The 23,371-nt window shown below is 42.4% G+C and overlaps 1 protein-coding gene and 1 long non-coding RNA gene across 3 annotated transcripts in view; one reads left to right on the top strand and one right to left on the bottom strand.

The window, feature by feature from the left end:
* LOC110741449 overlaps positions 1-12,765 on the bottom strand; it is a 42,203-nt gene extending 29,438 nt beyond the window's left edge. Inside the window, exons 1-2 of the long non-coding RNA XR_002517650.2 lie at positions 12,554-12,765; positions 12,345-12,405 (exon numbers count right to left, since the gene is read on the bottom strand). This is a non-coding gene — a long non-coding RNA (uncharacterized LOC110741449). The remainder of the gene's footprint in view (positions 1-12,344; positions 12,406-12,553) is intronic.
* The window catches only part of PCSK5 (proprotein convertase subtilisin/kexin type 5), a 464,397-nt gene that overhangs the window by 321,995 nt on the left and 119,031 nt on the right, over positions 1-23,371 (top strand). For both annotated transcript variants that reach the window (XM_031654136.1, XM_021927555.2), the window contains exon 21: positions 21,249-21,351. In XM_031654136.1, coding sequence (XP_031509996.1) covers positions 21,249-21,351 — 103 coding nt within the window. The remainder of the gene's footprint in view (positions 1-21,248; positions 21,352-23,371) is intronic.

Raw genomic sequence — 23,371 nt, 5'->3', positions numbered from 1 at the left:
GGGTAAATGCCCCTGTCTGACAGTTTTGAAGAGAGCAGTGGATCTCCTAGCATAGAGGTTGAGATCTGAGAACGGACAAACTGCCTGCTCAAGTGGGTCCCTGACCCCTGAGTAGCCTAACTGGGAGACATCCCCAACGAGGTGCAGACTGACACCTCACACGGCGGGGTACACCCCTGAGACGAAGCTTCCAGAGCAAGAATCAGACAGCAACACTCACTGTTCAGCAATATCCTATCTTCTGCAGCCTCCGCTGCTGATACCCAGGCAAACACGGTCTGGAGTGGACCTCAGGCAAACTCCAACAGACCTACAGCTGACGGTCCTGATTCTCAGAAGGAAAACTAACAAACAGAAAGGACATCCACATCAAAACCCCATCAGTACGTCACCATCATCAAAGACCAAAGGCAGATAAAACCACAAAGATGGGGAAAAAGCAGTATAGAAAAGCTGGAAATTCAAAAAATCAGAACGCATCTCTCTCTCCAAAGGAACGCAGCTCATCACCAGCAACGGAACAAAACTGGACGAAAAATGACTTTGACGAGTTGAGAGGCTTCAGTTGATCAAACTTCTCAGAGCTAAAGGAGGAACTACGTAACCAGTGCAAAGAAACGAAAAACCTTGAAAAAAGATTTGACGAATGGCTAACTAGAATAACCAATGTAGAGAAGTCCTTAAAAGAACTGATAGAAATGAAAACCATAACATGAGAACTACGGTGACAAATGCACAAGCTTCAGTAACTGACTCGATCATCTGGAAGAAAGAGTATCAGTGATTGAAGATCAAATGAATGAAATGAAGTGAGGAGTGTAGAGAAAAAAGAGTAAAAAGAAATGAACAAAGCCTCCAAGAAACATGGGATTATGTGAAAAGACCAAATCTACATCTGATTGGTGTACCTGAAAGTGATGTGGAAAATGGAACCAAGCTGGAAAACACTCTGCAGGATATCATCCAGGAGAACTTCCCCAACCTAGCAAGGTAGGCCAACATTCACATTCAGGAAATACAGAGAATGCCACAAAGATACTCCTCAAGAAGAGCGGAACCTTAAGATAATGAATTGTCAGATTCACCAAAGCTAAAACGAAGGAAAAATATTAAGGGCAGCCAGAGAGAAAGGTTGGGTTACACACAAAGGGGTGCTTCCATCAGACTAACAGATCTCTCTGGCAGAAACTCTCCAAGCCAGAAGAGAGTGGGGCCACATTCAACATTCTTAAAGAAAAGAATTTTAAACCCAGAATTTCATCCAGCCAAACTAAGTTTCATAAGGAAGGAGAAATAAAAATCCTTTAACCAGACAAGCAAAATGCTTAGAGATTTTGTCACCACCAGGCCCGCCCTACAAGAGATCCCATGAAGCACTAAAACATGGAAAGGAACAAGGGTACCAGCCATTGCAAAACATGTCAAAATGTAAAGTCCATCGAGCAAGCAGTGAAAGAAACTGCATCAACTAGTGAGTAAAATAAATCCAGTTAATAATCATAATGACAGGACTCAAGTTCACACATAACAATATTAACCTTAAATATAAATACCGGGATTCCTGTTCGGTCCAATTAAAAGACACAGACTGGCAAATTGGATAAAGAGTCGAGATCCATCAGTTTGCTGTATTCACATGCAGAGACATACATAGGCTCAGAATAAAGGAATGGAGGAAGATCTACCAAGCAAATGGAAAACAAAAAAAAGCAGAGGTTGCAATCCTACTCTCTGATAAAACAGACTTTAAACCATCAAAGATCAAACGAGACAAAGAAGGCCATTACATAATGGTAAAGGGATCAATTCATCAGGAAGAGCTAACTATCCTAAATATATATGCACCCAATACAGGAGCACCCAGATTCATAAAGCAAGTCCTTAGAGACTTACAAAGAGACTTAGACTCCCATACAATAATAATGGGAGACTTTAACACCCCACTGTCAACATTAGACAGATCAACAAGACAGAAAGTCAACAAGGATATCCAGGAATTGAACTCAACTCTGCACCAAGCGGACCTAATAGACATCTACAGAACTCTCCACCCTAAAGCAACAGAATGTACATTCTTCTCAGCACCACATCACACTTATTCCAAAATTGACCACATAGTTGGAAGTAAAGCACTCCTCAGCAAATGTAAAAGAACAGAAATTATAACAAACTGTCCCTCAGACCACAATGCAATCAAACTAGAACTCAGGACTAAGAAACTCAATCAAAACCAATCAACTACATGGAAACTGAACAACCTGCTCCTGAACGACTACTGGGTACATAACGAAATGAAGGCAGAAATAAAGATGTTCTTTGAAACCAATGAGAACAAAGATACAACATACCAGAATCTCTGGGACACATTTAAAGCAGTGTGCAGAGGGAAATTTATAGCACTAAATGCCCACAAGAGAAAGCAGGAAAGATCTAAAATTGACACCCTAACATCACAATTAAAAGAACTAGAGAAGCAAGAGCAAATACATTCAAAAGCTAGAAGAAGACAAGAAATAACTAAGATCAGAGCAGAACTGAAGGAGATAGAGACACAAAAAACCCTCCAGAATATCAATGAATCCAGGAGCTGGTCTTTTGAAAAGATCAACAAAATTGATAGACCACTAGCAAGACTAATAAAGAAGAGAAGAGAGAAGAATCAAATAGATGCAATAAAAAAATGATAAAGGGGATATCACCACTGACCCCACAGAAATACAAACTATCATTAGAGAATACTATAAACACCTCTATGCAAATAAACTAGAAAACCTGGAAGAAATGGATAATTTCATGGACACTTACACTCTCCCAAGACTAAACCAGGAAGAAGTTGAATTCCTGAATAAACCAATAGCAGGCTCTGAAATTGGGGCAATAATTAATAGCCTACCAACCAAAAAAAGTCAAGGACCAGACAGATTCACAGCCGAATTCTACCGGAGGTACAAGGAGGAGTTGGTACCATTCCTTCTGAAACTATTCCAATCAATAGAAAAAGAGGGAATCCTCCCTAACTCATTTTATGAGGCCAACATCATCCTGATACCAAAGCCTGACAGAGATACAACAAAAAAAGAGAATTTTAGACCAATATCCCTAATGAACATCGATGCAAAAATCCTCAATAAAATACTGGCAAACTGAATCCAGCAGCACATCAAAAAGTTTATCCACCATGATCAAGTGGGCTTCATCCCTGGGATGCAAGGCTGGTTCAACATATGCAAATCAATAAATGTAATCCAGTATATAAACAGAACCAAAGACAAAAACCACATGATTATCTCAATAGATGCAGAAAAGGCCTTTGACAAAATTCAACAGCTCTTCATGCTAAAAACTCTCAATAAATTCGGTATTGATGGAACATATCTCAAAATAATAAGAGCTATTTATGACAAATCCACAGCCAATATCATACTGAATGGGCAAAAACTGGAAGCATTCCCTTTGAAAACTGGCACAAGACAGGGATGCCCTCTCTCACCACTCCTATTCAATATAGTGTTGGAAGTTCTGGCTAGGGCAATCAGACAAGAGAAAGAAATAAAGGGTAGTCAGTTAGGAAAAGAAGAAGTCAAATTGTCCCTGTTTGCAGATGACATGATTGTATATTTAGAAAACCCCATCATCTCAGCCCAAAATCTCCTTAAGCTGATAAGCAACTTCAGCAAAGTCTCAGGATACAAAATCAATGTGCAAAAATCACAAGCATTCTTATACACCAGTAACAGACAAACAGAGCCAAATCATGAATGAACTCCCATTCACAATAGCTTCAAAGAGAATAAAATACCTAAGAATCCAATTTACAAGGGATGTAAAGGACCTCTTCAAGGAGAACTACAAAACACTGCTCAGTGAAATAAAAGAGGACACAAACAAATGGAAGAACATACCATGCTCATGGATAGGAAGAATCAATACTGTGAAAAGGTAATTTATAGATTCAGTGCCATCCCCATTAAGCTACCAATGACTTTCTTCACAGAATTGGAAAAAACTGCTTTAAAGTTCATATGGAACCAAAAAAGACCCCGCATTGCCAAGACAATCCTAAGCCAAAAGAACAAAGCTGGAGGCATCACGCTACCTGACTTCAAACTATACTACAAGGCTACAGTAACCAAAACAGCATGGTACTGGTACCAAAACAGAGATATAGACCAATGGAACAGAACAGAGCCCTCAGAAATAATACCACACGTCTATAGTCATCTGATCTTTGACAAACCTGACAAAAACAAGAAATGGGGAAAGGATTCCCTATTTAATAAATGGTGCTGGGAAAATTGGCTAGCCATAAGTAGAAAGCTGAAACTGGATCCTTTCCTTATTCCTTATATGAAAATTAATTCAAGATGGATTAGAGACTTAAATGTTAAACCTAAAACCATAAAAACCCTAGAAGAAAACCTAGGTAATACCATTCAGGACATAGGCATGGGCAAGGACTTCATGTCTAAAACACCAAAAGCAACGGCAACAAAAGCCAAAATTGACAAATGGGATCTAATTAAACTAAAGAGCTTCTGCACAGCAAAAGAAACTACCATCAGAGTGAACAGGCAACCTACAGAATGGGAGAAAATTTTTACAATCTACTCATCTGACAAAGGGCTAATATCCAGAACCTATAAAGAACTCAATCAAATTTACAAGAAAAAAACAAACAACCCCATCAAAAAGTGGGCAAAGGATATGAACAGACACTTCTCAAAAGAAGATATTCATACAGCCAACAGACACATGAAAAAATGCTCATCATCACTGGCCATCAGAGAAATGCAAATCAAAACCACAATGAGATACCATCTCACACCAGTTAGAATGGCAATCATTAAAAAAAAAATCTGGAAACAACAGGTGCTGGAGAGGATGTGGAGAAATAGGAACACTTTTACACTGTTGGTGGGACTGTAAACTAGTTCAACCATTGTGGAAGACAGTGTGGCGATTCCTCAAGGACCTAGAACTAGAAATACCATTTGACCCGGCCATCCCATTACTGGGGATATACCCAAAGGATTATAAGTCATGCTGCTATAAAGACACATGCACACGTATGTTTATTGCAGCACTATTCACAATAGCAATCAACCCAAATGCCCATCAGTGACAGACTGGATTAAGAAAATGTGGCACATATACACCATGGAATACTATGCAGCCATAAAAAAGGATGAGTTCCTGTCCTTTGTAGGGGCATGGATGCAGCTGGAAACCATCATTCTCAGCAAACTATCACAAGAACAGAAAACCAAACACTGCATGTTCTCACTCATATGTGGGAATTGAACAATGAGATCACTTGGACACAGAAAGGGGAACATCACACACCAGGTCCTATTGTGGGGTAGGTGGGAGGGATAGCATTAGGAGATATACCTAATGTAAATGACGAGTTAATGGATGCAGCACACCAACATGGCACATGTATACATGTGTAACAAACCTGCATGTTGTGCACATGTACCCTAGAACTTAAAGTATAAAAAAAAAAAAAAAAAAAGATACTCCTCACTGCACCAGCCATGAGCATTCACCCCAGCAAGCACTGCACCTTTTACCTGCTAATGCTGGTTCATCTTTTACCTAGCACTTCATAACTGATTGAATAGCAGCTATGCCTGGGACCATTTAGGATGGTCCCAAAATCCCAACCACTGAGACCACTGTGAGAAAAGCCCTTCGTAACAACTTACTTTCTCTTTGTGTTACTTTTATGCCAAGTATCTACAGATGTACAACTCTTCTGCCAGACAGTTCTGCAGGCCACGGACAGGATGGCCCCTCTGAAGGAATGTGCAGGTGATGACATTTCTTTCATCATTTTGGTATTTAAACATGACACTCTGTCCAGCAACAATGAAATGCACTCCTGATTGTTTATGGCATGGCTATAGGTGGAACGGGCTGTGAACGTCTGCACTGTATTTTGCTCCATCAACTCTTGTTATCTGGGTTGATATAGCAAGAGAGATAACAAGAGTTGTGTGTTAGAGAACACAGCCACCCAGCATTGAGCAGGCTGAAAATACTGCCACTGTCAAAATACTGCCTGTGGCATGCGGTTAAACACACAGTGCTACGCCAGGAGTTGCTCAGTTTCAATATATCTGCTAGATCATTCCAACCAGCTTTCTTATATTCCCAGGCTCTGGCAATGCTACTGCCGTTTCCTCACTCACTCCAGTTTAAGTCCATCAGCTCGACTCCTTTTTCGCCACTCATTTCCTGTATGCAGGCTGTCATCATTTATCAGTAATAATAGCATTTATTCACCATTTACTATATTCCAGACAAACCCTGTGCTCAGTGCCTTTAAATACTTTATCAAATTTAGTCATTACAACAACTTTCTGAGGTAGGGCTATTTTTATTTATTTATTTTTTTGCAGCTATGGAAACGAGGGTTAGAAAAGTTAAGTAGCAAGCCTAAAACACCACACAGCTAGAAAGTGGCAGAGCTGGAATATGGATCTGGCTTTCCCAGCCACTTATGTACCATAGTCCCTCCTGTAGAGCATTAATGATCTTATCTGTCCCTCCTTTATGTGACACTTTGAAGTTTCCAAAGCATTGTCACAAAGCGTATCCTTTGATCCTCCGAGTGGAGCAGAGAACTAGGCAGGACATGTATCATTGTCATTTCCACAGAAGTGACTAAGCCCAACGGGGTTTCACTGACCTACTCAAAGCCATGCGTCCACGCCTTGGACTCAGATCTTCTCTCTTTTCATTATTCCCATAAATATCATGCTTTTTGTTCAGAGAAGCTGATTCTTCTGTAATGACCAATGTATAAAATTTCATGGGAGGCCAGATTTAGCCTACTACAAAGATATTTCAGATGGTTGAAGTTTTCCAAAAATGGAAGAGGAGGTAGTGAGTTCTTCCTTTTCAGTATTCATTCAAACACTGAGCAGTCACTGGCTAGGCTAGAAAATCATTGAGGGAATTCAACCCTGGGGGCAGGGTAAATAAAGGCAGCTAGAGTAGATGAGTTCTAAAGGTCATCTCTCCCTGAGATCTGATGGCTCAATTTTCTGGACACCACTCTGTCCTCACCATTTTGGTTGTAGTGGTTCAGCTCCCTCACCCTGGCTTACTGCAGCCATCTCCTGGTTGATTTTTCTGGACTTTGTCTTTCAATTCATTTAGTCTCCCTTGACCAGGGTGATCGTCACTGAAGTTGTACCCAGCATAGATTTTATCTCTTTCTAAATCTTCAATGGCTCCCTTTGACTAGCCATACCCACTCGAAGCCCCTCTAATTGATGTTCTGTTATCTGTCTACATCCTCTATCCAAGGTCATTTTTTATTTCTCCCAAACTCGGTTTCAATTCATTTAGCCTCCCTTGACCAGGGTGATTGTCACCAAAGTTGTGCCCAGCATAGACTTTATCTCTTTCTAAATCTTCAATGGCTCCCTTTGACCAGCCATATCCACTTGAAGCCCCTCTAATTGATGTTCTGTTATCTGTCTACATCCTCTATCCAAGGTCATTTTTTATTTCTCCCAAACTCGGTTTCTACTTCAGTCAACTCAATCATTTACCTGCTCCCAGGGACATCAGACTTATTCTACCTTCACCCCTTTGCTTTGTCTCTCTCTCAAACATTCTCCACTTTCCCTCTTGCCCACTTAGCTCCATCTATTCTTTCATGCCTAAGGCAATCTTATTTTCAGTTCAACAAACAAAAACATTGAATGAATTCCTCACACTTAGAAACAATCTTCCACTCATACAGTGAGGCCACAGAGACCCCAAAATAAGCAAGAGAGGGCCCTGTCCTCGGGGAAGAGTACAATGAGAACCAGCTGCTCTGGGCAAGCCTTAGATTTGAACACTTGATTCTACATCAGCTAGTTTTCTTGGTAGTTGATGTGAGCTGATTCTGTCTGTCCCACAAAGGGTAGAAAGTGAGCCTTCTTCCAACACCCCACACACCATGCAAGAAAATGGCAGGCAAGCAAATAGTTTCAAGTTACATGATTGAGGAGTCTACGATTGCATGTTTGACTTTATCCCCACATTCACTCACACACACGTGCACACACACACATATGTGTGCATGCAGCCCACCAATGATCTGAATTTCTGGCATATTGGAAGGGGGGTGGCATTTAAAGATAAAATCTCATCTCTACTACTTTCTTGGAAAAGGGGTATAACAAAACTCTGGTTAAAAGAGAAGAGTCTGAAACCTGACTTCTTGATTTAAGTCCCAGCTCTGCCAACAGCTAGGTGACCTTAACAGGCCACTTAATGTCTCATTGCCTCAACTTTCTCAACAACAACAAAAAGCAGGTGTTGGGCATAATTTAACAAACAAGCAGTATACAATGCCTTTCTCCCAACAGGGTCAAGTTACTGTAAGGATCAAGTAAGTTAGTATTTGTGCAGCACTCCGAACAATTCCTGGCATGTGGTAATCACGAAATAAGTGTTAGCTGTTCTTATTATTACTAATTCAGAAACCTTGGTCAGACTGTTTAAATTTCCTGAACCTTGTTTTCCTCATCTGCAAGATGAGAACAACGCTCACCTCCATAAGCTGGCTCCGAGAATTAAGTGTGAAAATATTGAGAAAGCTTTTCTAGAAAAGCTTCCCTTATCTTTGACCCAAGGCCTGGACTTACACTCCCCAAACAACACAACTACGACTTTCTCTTCTCCCTACTTTAGCCATTTTGCAAGTCTATCATTCATGCTACTGTAGTAAGCCGGTTGTTTTTATTCCATAGAAAATGCTGGCCTCTGACAAATTCATCTTTAGAAAATTGTAACCTAAATGACACTAGACAATTGCATAACCCAAAGACTGTTCAAGTTCCCCAAGCCCACAGGCAGCTTTTCCACAGCCCATCCCTGCCCATTTTGGCAAACTGTGAACAGCAGAGAGAGGAATTGGCCCTCCCCAGGAAGATTTGGGGCCCGAGGCACATCATACCATGTAAAATCTGGTTAAGATAAATATCAAGAGCAGCCTTGAAAGCAAAAAAGAAGTCAAAGCAGGTCAGACAGCAGCCGGAGGGAGTTTGGGAAGGGGAGGAGGGCCTGAGTCACCAGCTCTGCCTGAGATGATCACCAGAATCGAGTTTCCAGGGAAAGGCAGGCTTCCTGAGCCGTGGATGCTAAGCCTGCCTGGTAGCTGCAGATGTAAGCCATGGGCTAGGTTTTGAAGGCCCAGGACCCCTCCCCCTCCCCCCCGCAAATGGGGTCCAGACTTGTTTCTCTGGTTGCTTGTTCTCTAGAGATGCTGCTAAAGAAGCCACCAAGGGGAAAGTGACTTACTTACCTAGTTCAGGAAGGTCCAGTGGCCTCCACGGGAGACGCTGAGTACCTACTTGCGGTGGGCTTGATAATAAAGGAGAGTGGAGGCCAGGTGCAGTGGCTCAAGCCTGTAACTCCAGCACTTTGGGAGACCAAGGCAGGTGGGTGATCCTTCTCCATAAGGATCACCTGAGGTCAGGAGTTCACGACCAGCCTGATCAACACAGTGAAACTCGGTCTGAACTAAAAATACAAAAATTAGCTGGGTGTGGTGGCACACACCTGTACTCCCAGCTACTCAGAGGCTGAGACAGGAGAATTGCTTGAACCTGGGAGGCAGAGGTTGCAATGAGCCAAGATCACACCACTGCACTCCAGCCTGGGCGACAGAGCAAGACTCCATCTAAAAAAATAAAAAATAAAAATAATAATGGAGAGTGGAGTCAGACTCCAGGGCAGGAGGGTTTGAAGGCACTGCAAATCGGCTCTTCTACCGGAGGGGCTGAATTGTTCTAGAGGCCACGTAGACTTTCTAGAGCTGCAATATTTGTTTCTAGCAAAGTCAGAGGTTTTGTGTAAGCTCCTCCTCTGTTCTCTACATGTCTCCAAAGGACTTCTCTGTAGGACTAGGCTGAGAAGGCAAGTTCTCAGGTCCATATGGTAGAGGGGGACAGAGGCTACAATGTCACTGGTGGAACCAGGCTCTCTATGGCATAGATGGGGTAGAGAGAGGCATGTAGAGCCTTGAAAGGAGATATCAAGGCATTCAGGAAAGGAAAAAAGAGCAAGAATGCATTGAGTCATACCACTCTGAAATGTTTTGATGAGTCAAGCATCCTCTCATGATGTTATTAATGTCAAAGAAACAATTCCTTGGGTTTATATTGAGGTTGCACAAGTTAGCTCACAACCAATTCCTGACCACTGTGCTAAGAGCTGGGTGAAGATCAGTGAATGTCACAATGTTATGTTACTCTCAAGAGCTTTCTCCATGAGGCAAAAAGAGGAATAATATTAAGCAATAGAGGAATAGCTGAGCTGCCTTTCTGTCCAATATTGGTTTACAGTGGCCACAATTTTTTAGCAAGTGAATCCTTCTAGAACTGTGGATTTAGCATTGGGGGTCAACGGGAAGTTGGCTGCCATTTCCTGAATAGAACTTTGGTGCCAAACAGAACCATGCCTGGTTGACTTCTTCAAGGTAATACAATGGTTAATAAAATTGGAGTCTGTTTTCTTAAGGGGTCCCTGAACAGTTGTGGAGAAAAGAAATCCTTTTATTTTGTGTATACTTACTATGCGTTTCTTATTTTGGTTTTTGAGATGGAGTCTCGCTCTGTCACCCAGGCTGGAGTGCAATGGTGTAATTTTGGCTCACTGCAACCTCCGCCTCCTGGGTTCAAGCAATTCTCCTGCCTCAGCCTCCTGAGTAGCTGGGACTACAGGCATGCGCCACCACTCCTGGCTAACTTTTTGTATTTAGTAGAGATGGAGTTTCACCATGTTGACCAGGCTGGTCTCAAACTCCTGACCTCAGGTGATCCACCCGCCTCAGCCTCCCAAAGTGCTGGGGTTACAGGCGTGAACCACCATGCCCAGCCATTACTATGCACTTCTAAATCAACCACAGTCTGAGAAGGAATAATATTACTTGATATTAGGCAGGAGACAAACAGGGAACTAACAAAGTTTGGAGCAACTGATCTCATTTTATGAAGCTGAAGAAAGATTAAGTACATGATTCAAAGCCACCACACAACAGAAGTGAGTTGAGCATTGAGTGTTTCTAACGACCTCTCTGGTGTTGCTTATCTGAGGGACCGAGTTTTACGCACTGGAGTAGCAACAGCTGAATGTTATTGAGTGCTTACTAGGGTGCCAGTAGGTTTCAAAGCACATTTCATGGGTTAACTAATTTAATCCATCTGGCCATTTTCTTAGCTGTGATTATCACCATTTTACAGATGAGCTGACTGAGGCTCAGAGAGAGTTATAGAACTTGCCCAAGGTTACAGAGCTAGCCAAGACAGGGCTGAGGTTCACATGTGGGACACCTGGTTCCCGATACAGGCACTTCACCAGTCTCCCACCTCTCGGGGGAAAGCATGCGTCCAAATGGGCAGGAGACAGCTCATCGTCATCTGAGCACACAGCGGGAATGAGAGGAATCTCAAAAAGCAGAAAGAGCCATCCTCTCTACTGTGGAACCAGTGAGGTTCTAGTCCTGGATTCCACACTCTGGACAGCCTAAAGTTCTGATAGGATGCAAACCACGGGGAAGGACGCTGGTAGGCAAGGAAACACCTGAGCCCTCTGACACCTGGATCTGGAAGCCTCCTGCCCCGCCACACCACATTCCCCACCCCCATCCATACACACGCCGCTGCCCTCACTTCCATTCTCACCTGTTTATGCGCTCCACCTCAACGAGGCGGAGAGGACTGTACAATTTGTCCTGATACCTGCCAAGTAGGGGAGCCCCCACCACTCAGTGAAGAAGCAGGTACAGCCCAAGTGCAGTGACCAGTCCATAGGGGACCAAGGATTCCAAGTTCTGAAACTGACTTGATGAGGCTCTGCTGGGGAAAAGCCCCATCTGATGGAGATTCACCTATTCCTGACCGACTTCGACCTCAGCATCCTAAGAAGGGCACAACCATGGCTCTGGAATTTTCCACAGCACAGTGCAGGAAAAGCTGGCTTTGTTCTAGTATAGGGAGGCTGTCTCCAGGGGATGCTAATAATAAAAAAAGAACATGTGTAGGTTGCATCCGCAGCCCAGTTGCTTTGCGAGATCATTGTGCTCGGTCCGGAGGGTCATTAATTTTAGCTGCCTCATTGCCACCCACATATGCAGCCAATACATTCCTTGGGGGCAGGAGAAAAAGCACAATTTGGGATCCAGTCTGACCAGGGTTTAGATGATATTCACACAGGGTTAACATTCTGGTGCTTAAATTCCTTGTTTGATCAAATGGAGCTGAGACCACTATGTACCCTACATTATTATCTGAGATTTAATGAGATAACACAATTAAAGAAACAGAATCATAACTAACCTCTGTCATCCATTCTTCTGGTGCTGTAGGTCTGTGTTCTCATTTGATTCCCCACCACATCCTATGAGAGAGAGAGAGAGTATTATCCACATTTTACAGAAGAGGAATGTCCGGGAAATATGTGATTTGATTAATTTCATACAGCTGGAGAAGGAAGTGACCCCAAAATGTAACCCAGGACGGGATGACTCCAAAATGTATGCCCTTACCCAATATAGTTCTTCTTACAATGCTGACCTGCAGTAGGCACGGAGCAAACCTTGATTCCCTTCTTTATTTCCACACTTAGTCTTTTTGAAAGCACAATCTGGTCACTCCCAATAAATCATTGGGCAGCCCGACTAATCAAATGCTTCTTCAGTCACCAAGGGACAGAGGCATCCTGGGTGCCACATCCCATACAGACCTGTCACTGGGCAAACCTGCGGATCTCTCAGACAGTGTTAATGAGGACCGGTGAGAGACTAAACTGTCAGTTACAAAGCTGCGACCAGCTACTATGCAGCTAGAGCCCCAGGCCTTGGCATGCAGCTCCTCCTCTTTCCAGGGGCTTCTCTTTTCTCTTGATTAGAGATTTGGCTGAAATGTTTGAGCACTTGAAGTCAGGGCATAAAGAAAGAGGAAAGGAGTGTGGGAGAGGAATGATGAGCCAGCACTTTCTATGTGTTGATGCAGAGAAAGAGAAAGGGTAATTTGAGGATGTTCCTTCCCATGGGGCAATGGAGCAGAGAAAGTCACACTGCAGCGGTATTTCAAGGGGTTTAAGAGAAGTTATAAAAGCCATGAGGGAGGTTCATTGGGTTGCTAAAGAAATGAAAGAGGATAACAAGTCTCATCCATGTGTCCGTGTTTGAGGACTTAAAAGCCGTAACAAGGAACATTTGGATGGTATTAAGCTCTGTGGGAAGGACTTGGGGCTTTAACTCTTGGTGCACTAGCACCTTTATGTAGTCCAGAACGTCAGGAAGTCTCTGTGGGCCATGCTCCTAAAAACTTCACCTGCCATCTTCATCACTCCAAAGAGAAAGGAAGAGGCACATCCCTAAAGGCCTGGCAGTGTTGTGCTCACTCATGGGAAGTGCTCTCCCAGCCCTCAGTCCTTTCAAGTCATTCACTTTCTCAGTAAGCATCTCCCAAGGGCGACTTGCATCAGGTTGTTGGCGCTGCTTTCTGAAAGATAAATAAGTTATTCTATCAAATTATGCTCACTTATTTCTGTCAACATGTATGTAAACTCAGATGTCGCCTCCCTGTGAATGCATCAGATGCTGTACTGCTCTCCCCACTAGGGTGGGCCCTCTGCAGCCACAAATAGAGGAGACAGTTGGCGATAAAATCATAACTCTGATGAACAGAGGCTGAGTGCAGTAGCAAACCTGTAGAAATTCTAGGCTCACAGGAATAGCAAAAGACAGCCCACTAAATAAAGAGACTGTCAAGAAGTGTTTCACACCTAACACAAGCAGTCAATGGATTCCCATCCACCACCAACGTCTTTCATGATTTTCCTCATCCACAGGTTCAATGAGAAGCTTTGTAAATTTATTTTGTTTAATTGCAGACAATAATCACTCTCAGGGCTGGGCGTGGTGGCTCACGCCTGTAATCCCAGCACTTTGGGAGGCTGAGGTGGGCGGATCACCTGAGGTCAGGAGTTCAAGACTAGCCTGGCCAACATGGTGAAACCCTGTCTCCACTAAAAATACAAAAATCAGCTGGGCGTGGTAGCAGGTGCCTGTAGTCCCAGCTACTCTGGAGGCTGAGCAAGGAGAATGGTTTGAATATGAGAGACAGAGGTTGCAGTGAGCTGAGAATACGCCACTGCACTCCAGCCTGGGTGACCGAGTAAGACTCTGTCTCAAAAAAAAAAAAAAAATCACACTCAGCCCTTTTACCTCCACCCCACCTCCAGACCCCACCCCTTGGGTCTGGTCTTGCAACCAGCTGTTTAGAAACTTAAAAAATGACACATAAAAATTGTGTGCATTTATGGTGTAGAGCAAAATGTTTTGAAATATGTATACATTATGGAATGGCTAAATTGAGTTAATATATGCATTACCTCACATACTTATTTTTTGTGCATGAGGAGAACACTTAAAATCTACTCTTAGTGATTTTCAAGTACATAATACATTGTTATCAACTCTAGTCACAATAAATCTCTTGAACTTATCCCTCCTGTCTAACTGAAATGTATCCTTTGACCAAAATCCCCCCAGTCTTCCCCACCACCACAGAGAGCTGTTACCATACTTGTGGTTGTAAGCTATTGCTGGGGAGCCAGTGTATTTGTTTTGAACAGAATTAAACAACACAGAAAATCCCTGTCCAGACCCTCAACCAAGTTAATTCATTCAAAAAAATATTTCTCAGTTCCTCTTAGGAACTTACAGCCTAATGGGCAAAACAAACTGCTTGTAAAATCTTAGTTTACTTGATACATGGAATTGCCTTTTAAAGAATGGTGGCCATTTTAACAGAGAAAACAAATTTGGAGGGTATAATCAATCGTTGAGTAAATCTGCTTTGTGTAGCATGCCTGCTCAAAGTTTGTTTGTTTCACAGTAAATTCCTTTCTGATGCCCTTACCTCATCAAGTGGTTGAGATGAGGCATGTACTCGGTTCTTCCTTTTTATAAATAGCAAAGCTACTTGGAACACTAAAGGGGGAAATGAATCCATACCAGCAAATATCGTAGAAAGAGCATGGGCTCAGTCTCAGACACACCTGGGTCACAGCCCAACTCTGCCACTTACCTAGTTGAATGAACTTATGCAAGATTTTTTAATCTCCCTGAGCCTCAGTTTCTTGTTTATAAAAGAGGTTGTTGTCTGGATTAAGTATTACATAGAACAGCACTTGTAATACAGTAGGCGTCCATGAATAGGAGCTTGTATGATTGCTACATCGCCACTACATTCAGGTGTGTTGGCCAAGACTTCACTTTGGATACACTTTTTTAACTGCCTGACTGTGGTCAAGGGCCAAACGACGGTGGAAACTAGAAAGATCAACTCTTAATTCTGCCCTTTGAACAACGTGTAGGCTGAAGGAAACTAAATATTTGTGTGTGTGTTGGAGCCACAATTTACGATCCATCCTTTTTGCAGGAGTGCCAACCCATGAGGTTGCCAGAGTAGCATTTCAGAGCATCTGCACAAACCCCACAGATCAATGCCAATGCCTGCCTGAGAATGAAAAAGCAATGGGACCAGGAAGGATAAGTCTTGTCAGTCAAAGAAAGAATATGCAGGAAGGACAAGGGCAAGTTGTCCTTGCGAGAATGGGATAGAGAAGAGATTTCCTCCAGACACCTCCAGGGTAGGGATGTAGAACCCTCCTCCTAGCTGCCTAATGTTCATTCTGTCTTTAGAGCATCCTTGAGGAAAGGAAGAAGACAGAGTTTTCCATCTGCCAGATGTCTCCCTTATCCTGAGTTTTATTCATATATCAATTTATTTCCATTATCACAGGAGGTCTCTCAAGCCTCACTCCAACAGACTGCTTCCCAAGATGGTGGATTGGTTGATACCCTTTGGACCCATCCCCAAAAGACAGGCAATACTGATTTTTTTTTGACTAAAATAAAGTATTGGCCTGCTAAGCCACAATCTCTTTGTGTAGACTTAAAAAAAAAAAAAAAAAAAAAGTGGTAGAATATTCATAACATATATTTACCATTTTAACTATTTTTAGTGTGTAGTTCTGTGGCATTAAGTGCATTCACATTGCTGTGCAACCATTACCATCATCTTCATCATCTTCTTCCACTGAAACTCTGTACCCATTAAATAACCCCTTCTTTCCACCTACCCTTAGGCCCTGGAAACTACAATTCTACTTTGTCTCTATCACTTTTACTACTCTAGATACCTCACCTAAGTGAAATAATACAATATATGTGCTTTTGTGACTGGCTTATTTCACTTAGCATAGGGTCTTCAAGGTTCATCCATGTTATAGAGTTTGTCGGAATTTCCGTCCTTTTTAAGGTCAAATGATTGTGTTGACTTAAAGATGCTGCAGTCTCAGTTGATGGCCTCATAGTTTGAGTCTTGCTATAAAACTTCATGCTTAACAAGGCTTTGAAAACCAACTTATTTCATTAGTACATAAGTAGCTGAAAGTGTTGCTGCATATTTATTGTAGCTGGTGAAAAAAACATAGATGTTTTAAATAAAAATTATCTTCACAGAATGGTATCTTAAGTTGGAAACTATATGTTGGCATCCTTGCAAAGAGATAGTATTATTTGATTAACACTTGTGATTGTAGAATCACTCATACTGTATGATTTCTGGCATCTGAGTGACAAGGCACATCTACAGATAATTTCACACCCCAAGGTTACTCACTGAAATAACCAGATCAAAAACCAAGCAGCTGAATTCTCATCAAATTCCTCCCACCCTCTCTTACTAATCATCTTGCTAAAAAGTTTTTAAACTCGCATCATAAACTATCAGATTTATGTGTTGATTAGTTTATTCAGTGGACATATTTATTTGCTAGAATTCTCTAAGTTAGCTGTAATCAATAAAGAAATATGAGGTATAAAAGAAAGCATAGCATTTGTTCAGGAGAAATGAGGCTCTTCTGGCCATGTAAACCTTAAAAATGATTACTTCAATCATATTTTGTAACTGTGGGTGTTGTGATACACGTTCAGTTATTCTGGAAGACTTTATAACGTTTCCTTAGAATCTGGACTTACTGACAGTATTCTACAGTGTTATCAAGAGATGGAATAAGCACAGTAAGCCACTCGTAACTTTTTAAAATTTGTAAGTATTAATTTTTAAGCTGGGTCTTCAACTTTTAAGGTAGCATTCCTCTCCCAGTGACTACATTTCCTCAATGTCCTTTGAACCATTATAGCATAGGATGAGAAAGGAACTAAAGGGGGAATGGAACATTTTTGATCACAGGAGAAAAATGATCTGGAAATCATAACAACAGATGAAGATGCCAGAAAGAAGAGCTTGTAGGATGAGGTGGAAAACAAAATACTGGCCCCTGAAGGCTCTGTTAAAAGTGACTTTTTGTAAGAATTTTGTATATCATGCCTGTCATAAACATTCAGCTTCATTGTGCAATGAAGACAGATGACAAGAATTGGCTGCTCCAACAACCAAAAAAAAAAAAAAAAGCAACTTCTCTGTGTCCTTGGAACCTGGTTTCTTCAGTTCCAAACATGCAGTGAAAACTTGTGCCTGTAAGAGCTGGGGGCAGTTGTTTATGTAACTACTTGAACATCTACATAAATATGAGCATGGGAGAAGCTTCCTCTGTTCTCATCAGCTGTTCTAACGTGAAGAGGCATGCAGACTTGAGAGACGTGCACAGTTTAGCTGTCTTACACTGACTCTCTTACATAAGCTTCAAGGTCATGAAGTTTTCACCATTTTGTTTCCAAATAGTAGGAGGAAAAAACAAGTTTTACGAGCACCTTATCAGGGTGGGGAAAGGGCTGGGGAAGGTTTTAGGTTAGCAGAAAACTTTTGTAGATCAGACAAGGATGGGAGTTGTGAGGAAGAGATTAAAGGCAGAGGAACTGGTGGAGAAATATCCTGAGGAAAGAAGATTATAACAGTAGATGGGGAATTGACAATAGCCAGGAAGAGAGACAGACCTTTCTTGGAGACAGAAGATAAGTAAAAAGCCAAGAAGGAAACAGAGATGACTTTTGACATTGAGACAAAAAAAAAAAAAAAAGCCGAGGGAACTCAGACATCTTATTGCAAATGAGGAGGTGATGTCTCCTTTTGCAGAAGAATGGGTGGAACTTGGGCTTTGGGATGGCTTGGGGGATGCAAGGTGGAGATTGGAAGAAGAGGTGATGTCTCCTTTTGCAGAAGAATGGGTGGAACTTGGGCTTTGGGATGGCTTGGCCTACCCCAAGTGGGGGAGGCAAGGTGGAGATTGGAAGAGATGAATGAAGGGATAATCACAAAGTGATAGGGAGTCACCTGGGATGATGTAGACTCATAGTGGGACATAAGAACCTGTGCTTGGAGGATGTATTTAAAATCTTGGAGATGGGGTAATCTTTTGTGGTCATTAAATCTAAGGCAGCACATTGTGAGTGCCAACAGAGGCAACTTGAGTTGAGTAGATTGAGGACATGCAAAGCCAGGGTATTAAAGCCACCTACTGGTTTATGGAAGCCAATGAGAAGGCAAACAAGAGATACAGAAGAGAATTCAAAATTTTCACTGTTATATCTTAATAACCCTCAACTAACCTAACGATGCCTCATCTGCATGATAAAAACTTTGAGCACAGACATGATATAACTTTCAGAACCTTCTAAGTAGCATTTGACTTAGCAGAGCAAGGTGTTTTAGTTTAAAATCCTATCCTAGCATTGGATCTGATACGTCATGGAAATGAGGGTAGATGAATATGAGGAGGTGGAAGAACCAAACCACTGTGTCCATTCCTATAGGCACCGATGTCAAGGCAAAGTAATTGTCTTTGCCTCTGGGTCTAGCAGAGTCCTGTGTACACCTTCTGTTTTGGTTTTTAATCTGGCCTGAGGAAGTAGAAGTCCCTTGGCTAGTAATTGGGTTATAACTATCTCTTTATAAATCATTCTCATAAAATCTTTGAGAACCCACGAGCAGGGTCTTTTTAATTTGTACATCTCTACATCTCCCTTAGTTGCTGGCATGTATGTAGTGTTAAAAAATATATCCATAAAATGAATGAACAGATAAGTTGTGCTCTCTAAGAGTCCGTATTTCTCTAGAATACAATTTTTGTGGGGTTTTAAGCTTCTATGAACCTCCTCCATTCTTGTTCCACTCAGCATATTTTTTTGAAAGATACATAGATATCATCTAACTGTAAACACAAAGTGTTTGCACTGGCCCCTGTAGGCAAGGTCTACTTCTTCCCACCAAGCCTGCCCTGGGTCCTCTGCTCTTAATTTTGCTGGTACCTGGACTGATAATCACCCTGCTCAATTGATTGTGCCTCCTACAACAATAGTGGAAGCCATAAATAAGAGGTGAAGTGGAGGAGCCTGGATAAATATAAAGAAGGCTGCATAACTATGATGATGCCTGTAGTAAGTGACACAGTCTCAGCTTGAAATCACCACTCCTGCTAGATGGAGGTCACAGCTTTTTGCTGTCTTGGGACTACTGGTTACCAAGAATGTAACCAGTCCAGTCAACACCTTTGTGTGAGTTAATAAAAGGTGTCCCTCTACAGAGGCAGAGGCAGCCTACACCAGAGTGCCTGGCATGGTGAAGCAAACGGGCTGGATGTCAGCCTCCACGGGACCATTTGGGTGGGTAGGCACCTTGTGCAGTGAACAACCTGCATACCTGTATTCTTTGCCCCTGCTAGTTATGCACTCTTTTGGGCCTAGGTCTCCTAGGAGGTTTCCTACTCAGTCCTGAAGTAAGAATTACAGTCCCAGTCCCATTCGCATTCTAAAAATTGTATATAAGTTTCCCAGTCCAAATTGTACCTTGGTAACAACGAGGAGATATAGAGGAACAGAGCCCGGGGTGTGCAGGTTGTGCTGTGATTACATGTTTGCATCACTTTGAACATGCACTTTTCCCTTCAGTTAACAAAACGAATGGAATAACTCTACATGAAAGGCTTTTTCTGCTACATAAAGGCAAACTCTAGTTGTCTCTTCACATTCATCTTTGAGGTTTAGTGCTAGCAAGTGTAAAATTTACATATATAAGATTTACTTACATGCTAGCTGTACCAGTCCAATGAAGCGATGGGGCGGGGGGAGGGGAGAAAGAAGGATGAATTTCCCTCATTTCCTCACCAGTCAAGTCTGGGTTTCCAGGACTCTTTTCAATGCAACTGTGCTAAATCAGGCAATGAGTCTTGGCGTTTCAGTGAGACAACCTGATTAAACCCTGGGCGGGTCCTGCTATCTCACCCCACCAGCTGGATCTCAGATTGACAGTGTTCAGACATGGCTTATGGGGGCTGTCAGAGTTGGAGGGGGTTGAGATCCAGTGGAGGTTGTGACTCTGCCAAAATCTAAAACCATATTTTCTGGGCATGACCAGTTTCTAAACCAGAAAAAGTGGCTCTGTGGATCTGACCAAAGAAGCCTGTCAATTTTTTTTTAAGACAATAGCAGGTTAGGATGAGTGCAATGAGGGTTGGATTCAGTGAGTAGAGGCCCATCTTTAAATCCATGAGATTTACTTTCCATGAGACTGGCCCCCCTTTGCCACCTTTACTGTGGAAGTAATTTCTTAAAATGTTTCCAAGAAACTTGTGAGGCTGGATTTGCTTCTGTTGCAGGGCCCCATATGTGTTTTCCCTTGGGAAAGATAAAGTTTCCAATTAAAGGAAGAATTCCCTGGCTATTTCTTCACTATTACTCTTTCCGAGTGAGATGTAGCTTACAATTGCCCAATGTCAGCCAAGACTCAGCACCCATTCTTGACCAGTAACCACGATTCCCGCACCTCTACCCCATGGGGTGGTAAGGCAAGATCGGGGTGAGTCCTGCTCATTGCTTGACTTGAACCAAAACTATAGGGCCCTCTGTGGACCAGGAGACCTCAGCTTTTAATGGGAAAGTCAGTAGGAGTTCAGTAAAGGGGTCTGGTGGGAAGCCCCGCTTGGCCTTCCCTACTTATAAAATCTGTAACACATGTTGACTAGATTCAGAAATATGTCATTGCCTCATAACTTTTTGAGGTTCCAACTTCTGGGGCCCCCAGGAGAGGAACCGTTGTTATGATAAGATCAGGATTTGGGACTAGCAGCTGAAGCCATTCAAGGCCTCTCCTCTCTGTGTTGTCTGCATTGCTTTCAGGCAGCCACAGAGATCTGGCTGCTCTCAGACTGACAGCCCAGGCAGCCTTGCCATGTAGAAATGAAGTAAACAACTAGATTTTGTCCCCCAGGAGAATACGTTGATGACCATGGCCACTGCCAGACCTGTGAGGCCTCATGTGCCAAGTGCCGGGGACCAACCCAGGAAGACTGCACTACCTGCCCCATGACAAGGTAAGTGGCTTCTCAGGATCTCCCGGTGGTGTGAGCTCATGGATTGCAGGGTGGAGAGAGGAGGTGCTTACCACCTTAGCGGCACCCCATGGGTCTGCAGTGAGAAAGAACCAAACTCCTTCCCACTCCACAGATATTCTCCTTGGTCTGGGCACAGCCCAGCTCTGTAGTATCCTCTCCCCATGACGCCCAGTCCCCATCACAAGGACCAGTTCCCTGGACATGGAACAGATTTCCTCACCAATGAATAGGGTGCCTTTGATGCCACTTTTGATGCCTGAAATCTCATCCTTTTGTGCACACCCATTCCTCAATCATCATTTCCATCTGCTGGTCAAGTATCTACTTATTTCTAGAGTCAGTTCAAAAGTGAACTGTTCTTTTTTTTTTTTTTTTTTTTTTCCTGAGATAGAGTCTCGCTCTGTCACCCAAGTTGGAATGCAGTGGCACTATCTCTGCTCACTGCAACCTCCAACTCCCGGGTTCAAGCAATTCTCCTGTCTCAGCCTCCCTAGTAGCTGGGATTAGGCACCCGCCACCACGCCTGGCTAATTTTTGTATTTTTAGTAGATACAGGTTTCACCATGTTGGCCAGGCTGGTCTTGACCTCCTGACCTCAGGTGATCCACCCGCCTCGGCCTCCCAGAGTGCTGGGATTACAAGGGGTGAACTGTTCTCAAAGGCATTTCTGACCTCTTCTCAGTAAAATTAATCTCTTCCCAGCAAAAATTAACCATTTTTATATCTCTTTGCTCTCTATAAGCTTCCATAAGAGCACCTGTAGCCTTTGAAGGTTTTCATTTACAAAGCTATTTCTTCATCAGACTGTAAGCCACTTGAGATACTCATCTTTGATCTCTAGTACCTACCACAGTTCTGGGATAATAGTAGACACTCAGTGATGTTTGCTAACTGAGTTAATGAGGTAGCAAGTATGTAAATGGAATAAGCATCTTTGCTAATACACTGGGAATTTCTAATAAAGAAAGCTGGAGGCCTGTTGTATTTTCATTCAATGCTCCTCTGAGCCTAGCACTGAATATTTGTTGGCTGCTGAGTGTTTCACTGAATGGCCTCATCACTGCCCTTCCCAATGCAAAGGAAGCAGGTCTCTTGCAGGCAAGGGTGATGAGGCTGCTCCAGTAGCAGGCACTTTGCATCTCTGGGATGGACATGCCCTCTGCTTTGCATAATGGTCATTTTGTCCTACTTCTGCAGGACTGTAATATTCTTGCAAGCAGGTGCTGTGATGTGTTTGTTCCTTTATTCCCCATAGTGATCAACACATAACAATTCAATAAATGTGTTTTATGAGCTTGATGAAGTATGTAATCAATATCATAGGTTTGGCTCTCCAAATAGCTCCCTCAGAAAGAGGAAGGAAGAAAGGAAAGAATGAATAAGAGAAGGAAAAGAGGAAAGAAGGAAGGAGAAAGGACTGAAGAAGACACAAAGGAACAGTTTCAAGAATTTTTAATGCTAACCATGAGCATATTTTTCCAAGTGTCTCTTTAAAATAACTATGCCTCTAAATATTGAATTTGCCTTAAAGAAGCCTCAGGACTTACTCTAAGATACAGATAGCATTCTCAAAATGAGGTTCTGTTTTTTTCTCCAATTCCCCACCATACCAAGAATCAAATTCCAATGCATGTGTGCATGTCTTTTGAACCCGGAGAATATTTGAACATTTGTTTAATAAGGCAGCCACCACCCTTCCTTTACAATTTTATAAACCACTGGGTTTAGCTCCTTAAAGACAATTAAAAACCTGGAGAAACCAAGCGCCCTCTTTGCCACTGTATTTAACATGCAAAACTCTGTGATGCTGGGGTCCTCACTGCCCAAACTAATTTCCCTGCCCAGCCCTGAAGGAGTTACAGAGTCAGTGAACTAATTAAAAACATTTCAAAGTTATCTCCGCTCTGACCCGTGCTCAAACATTTTATTTGATCTATTTCTATGAATTCAGACAAAAAAAATCTTCCTACTAGATTTCATTCTTTTAGAATATTAAAGC

Source organism: Papio anubis, chromosome 13 (genome assembly GCF_008728515.1).
Source record: "Papio anubis isolate 15944 chromosome 13, Panubis1.0, whole genome shotgun sequence".
In the NCBI taxonomy this organism is placed as follows: Eukaryota; Metazoa; Chordata; class Mammalia; order Primates; family Cercopithecidae; genus Papio; species Papio anubis.
This window is presented reverse-complemented; position numbering and strand designations above follow the sequence as displayed.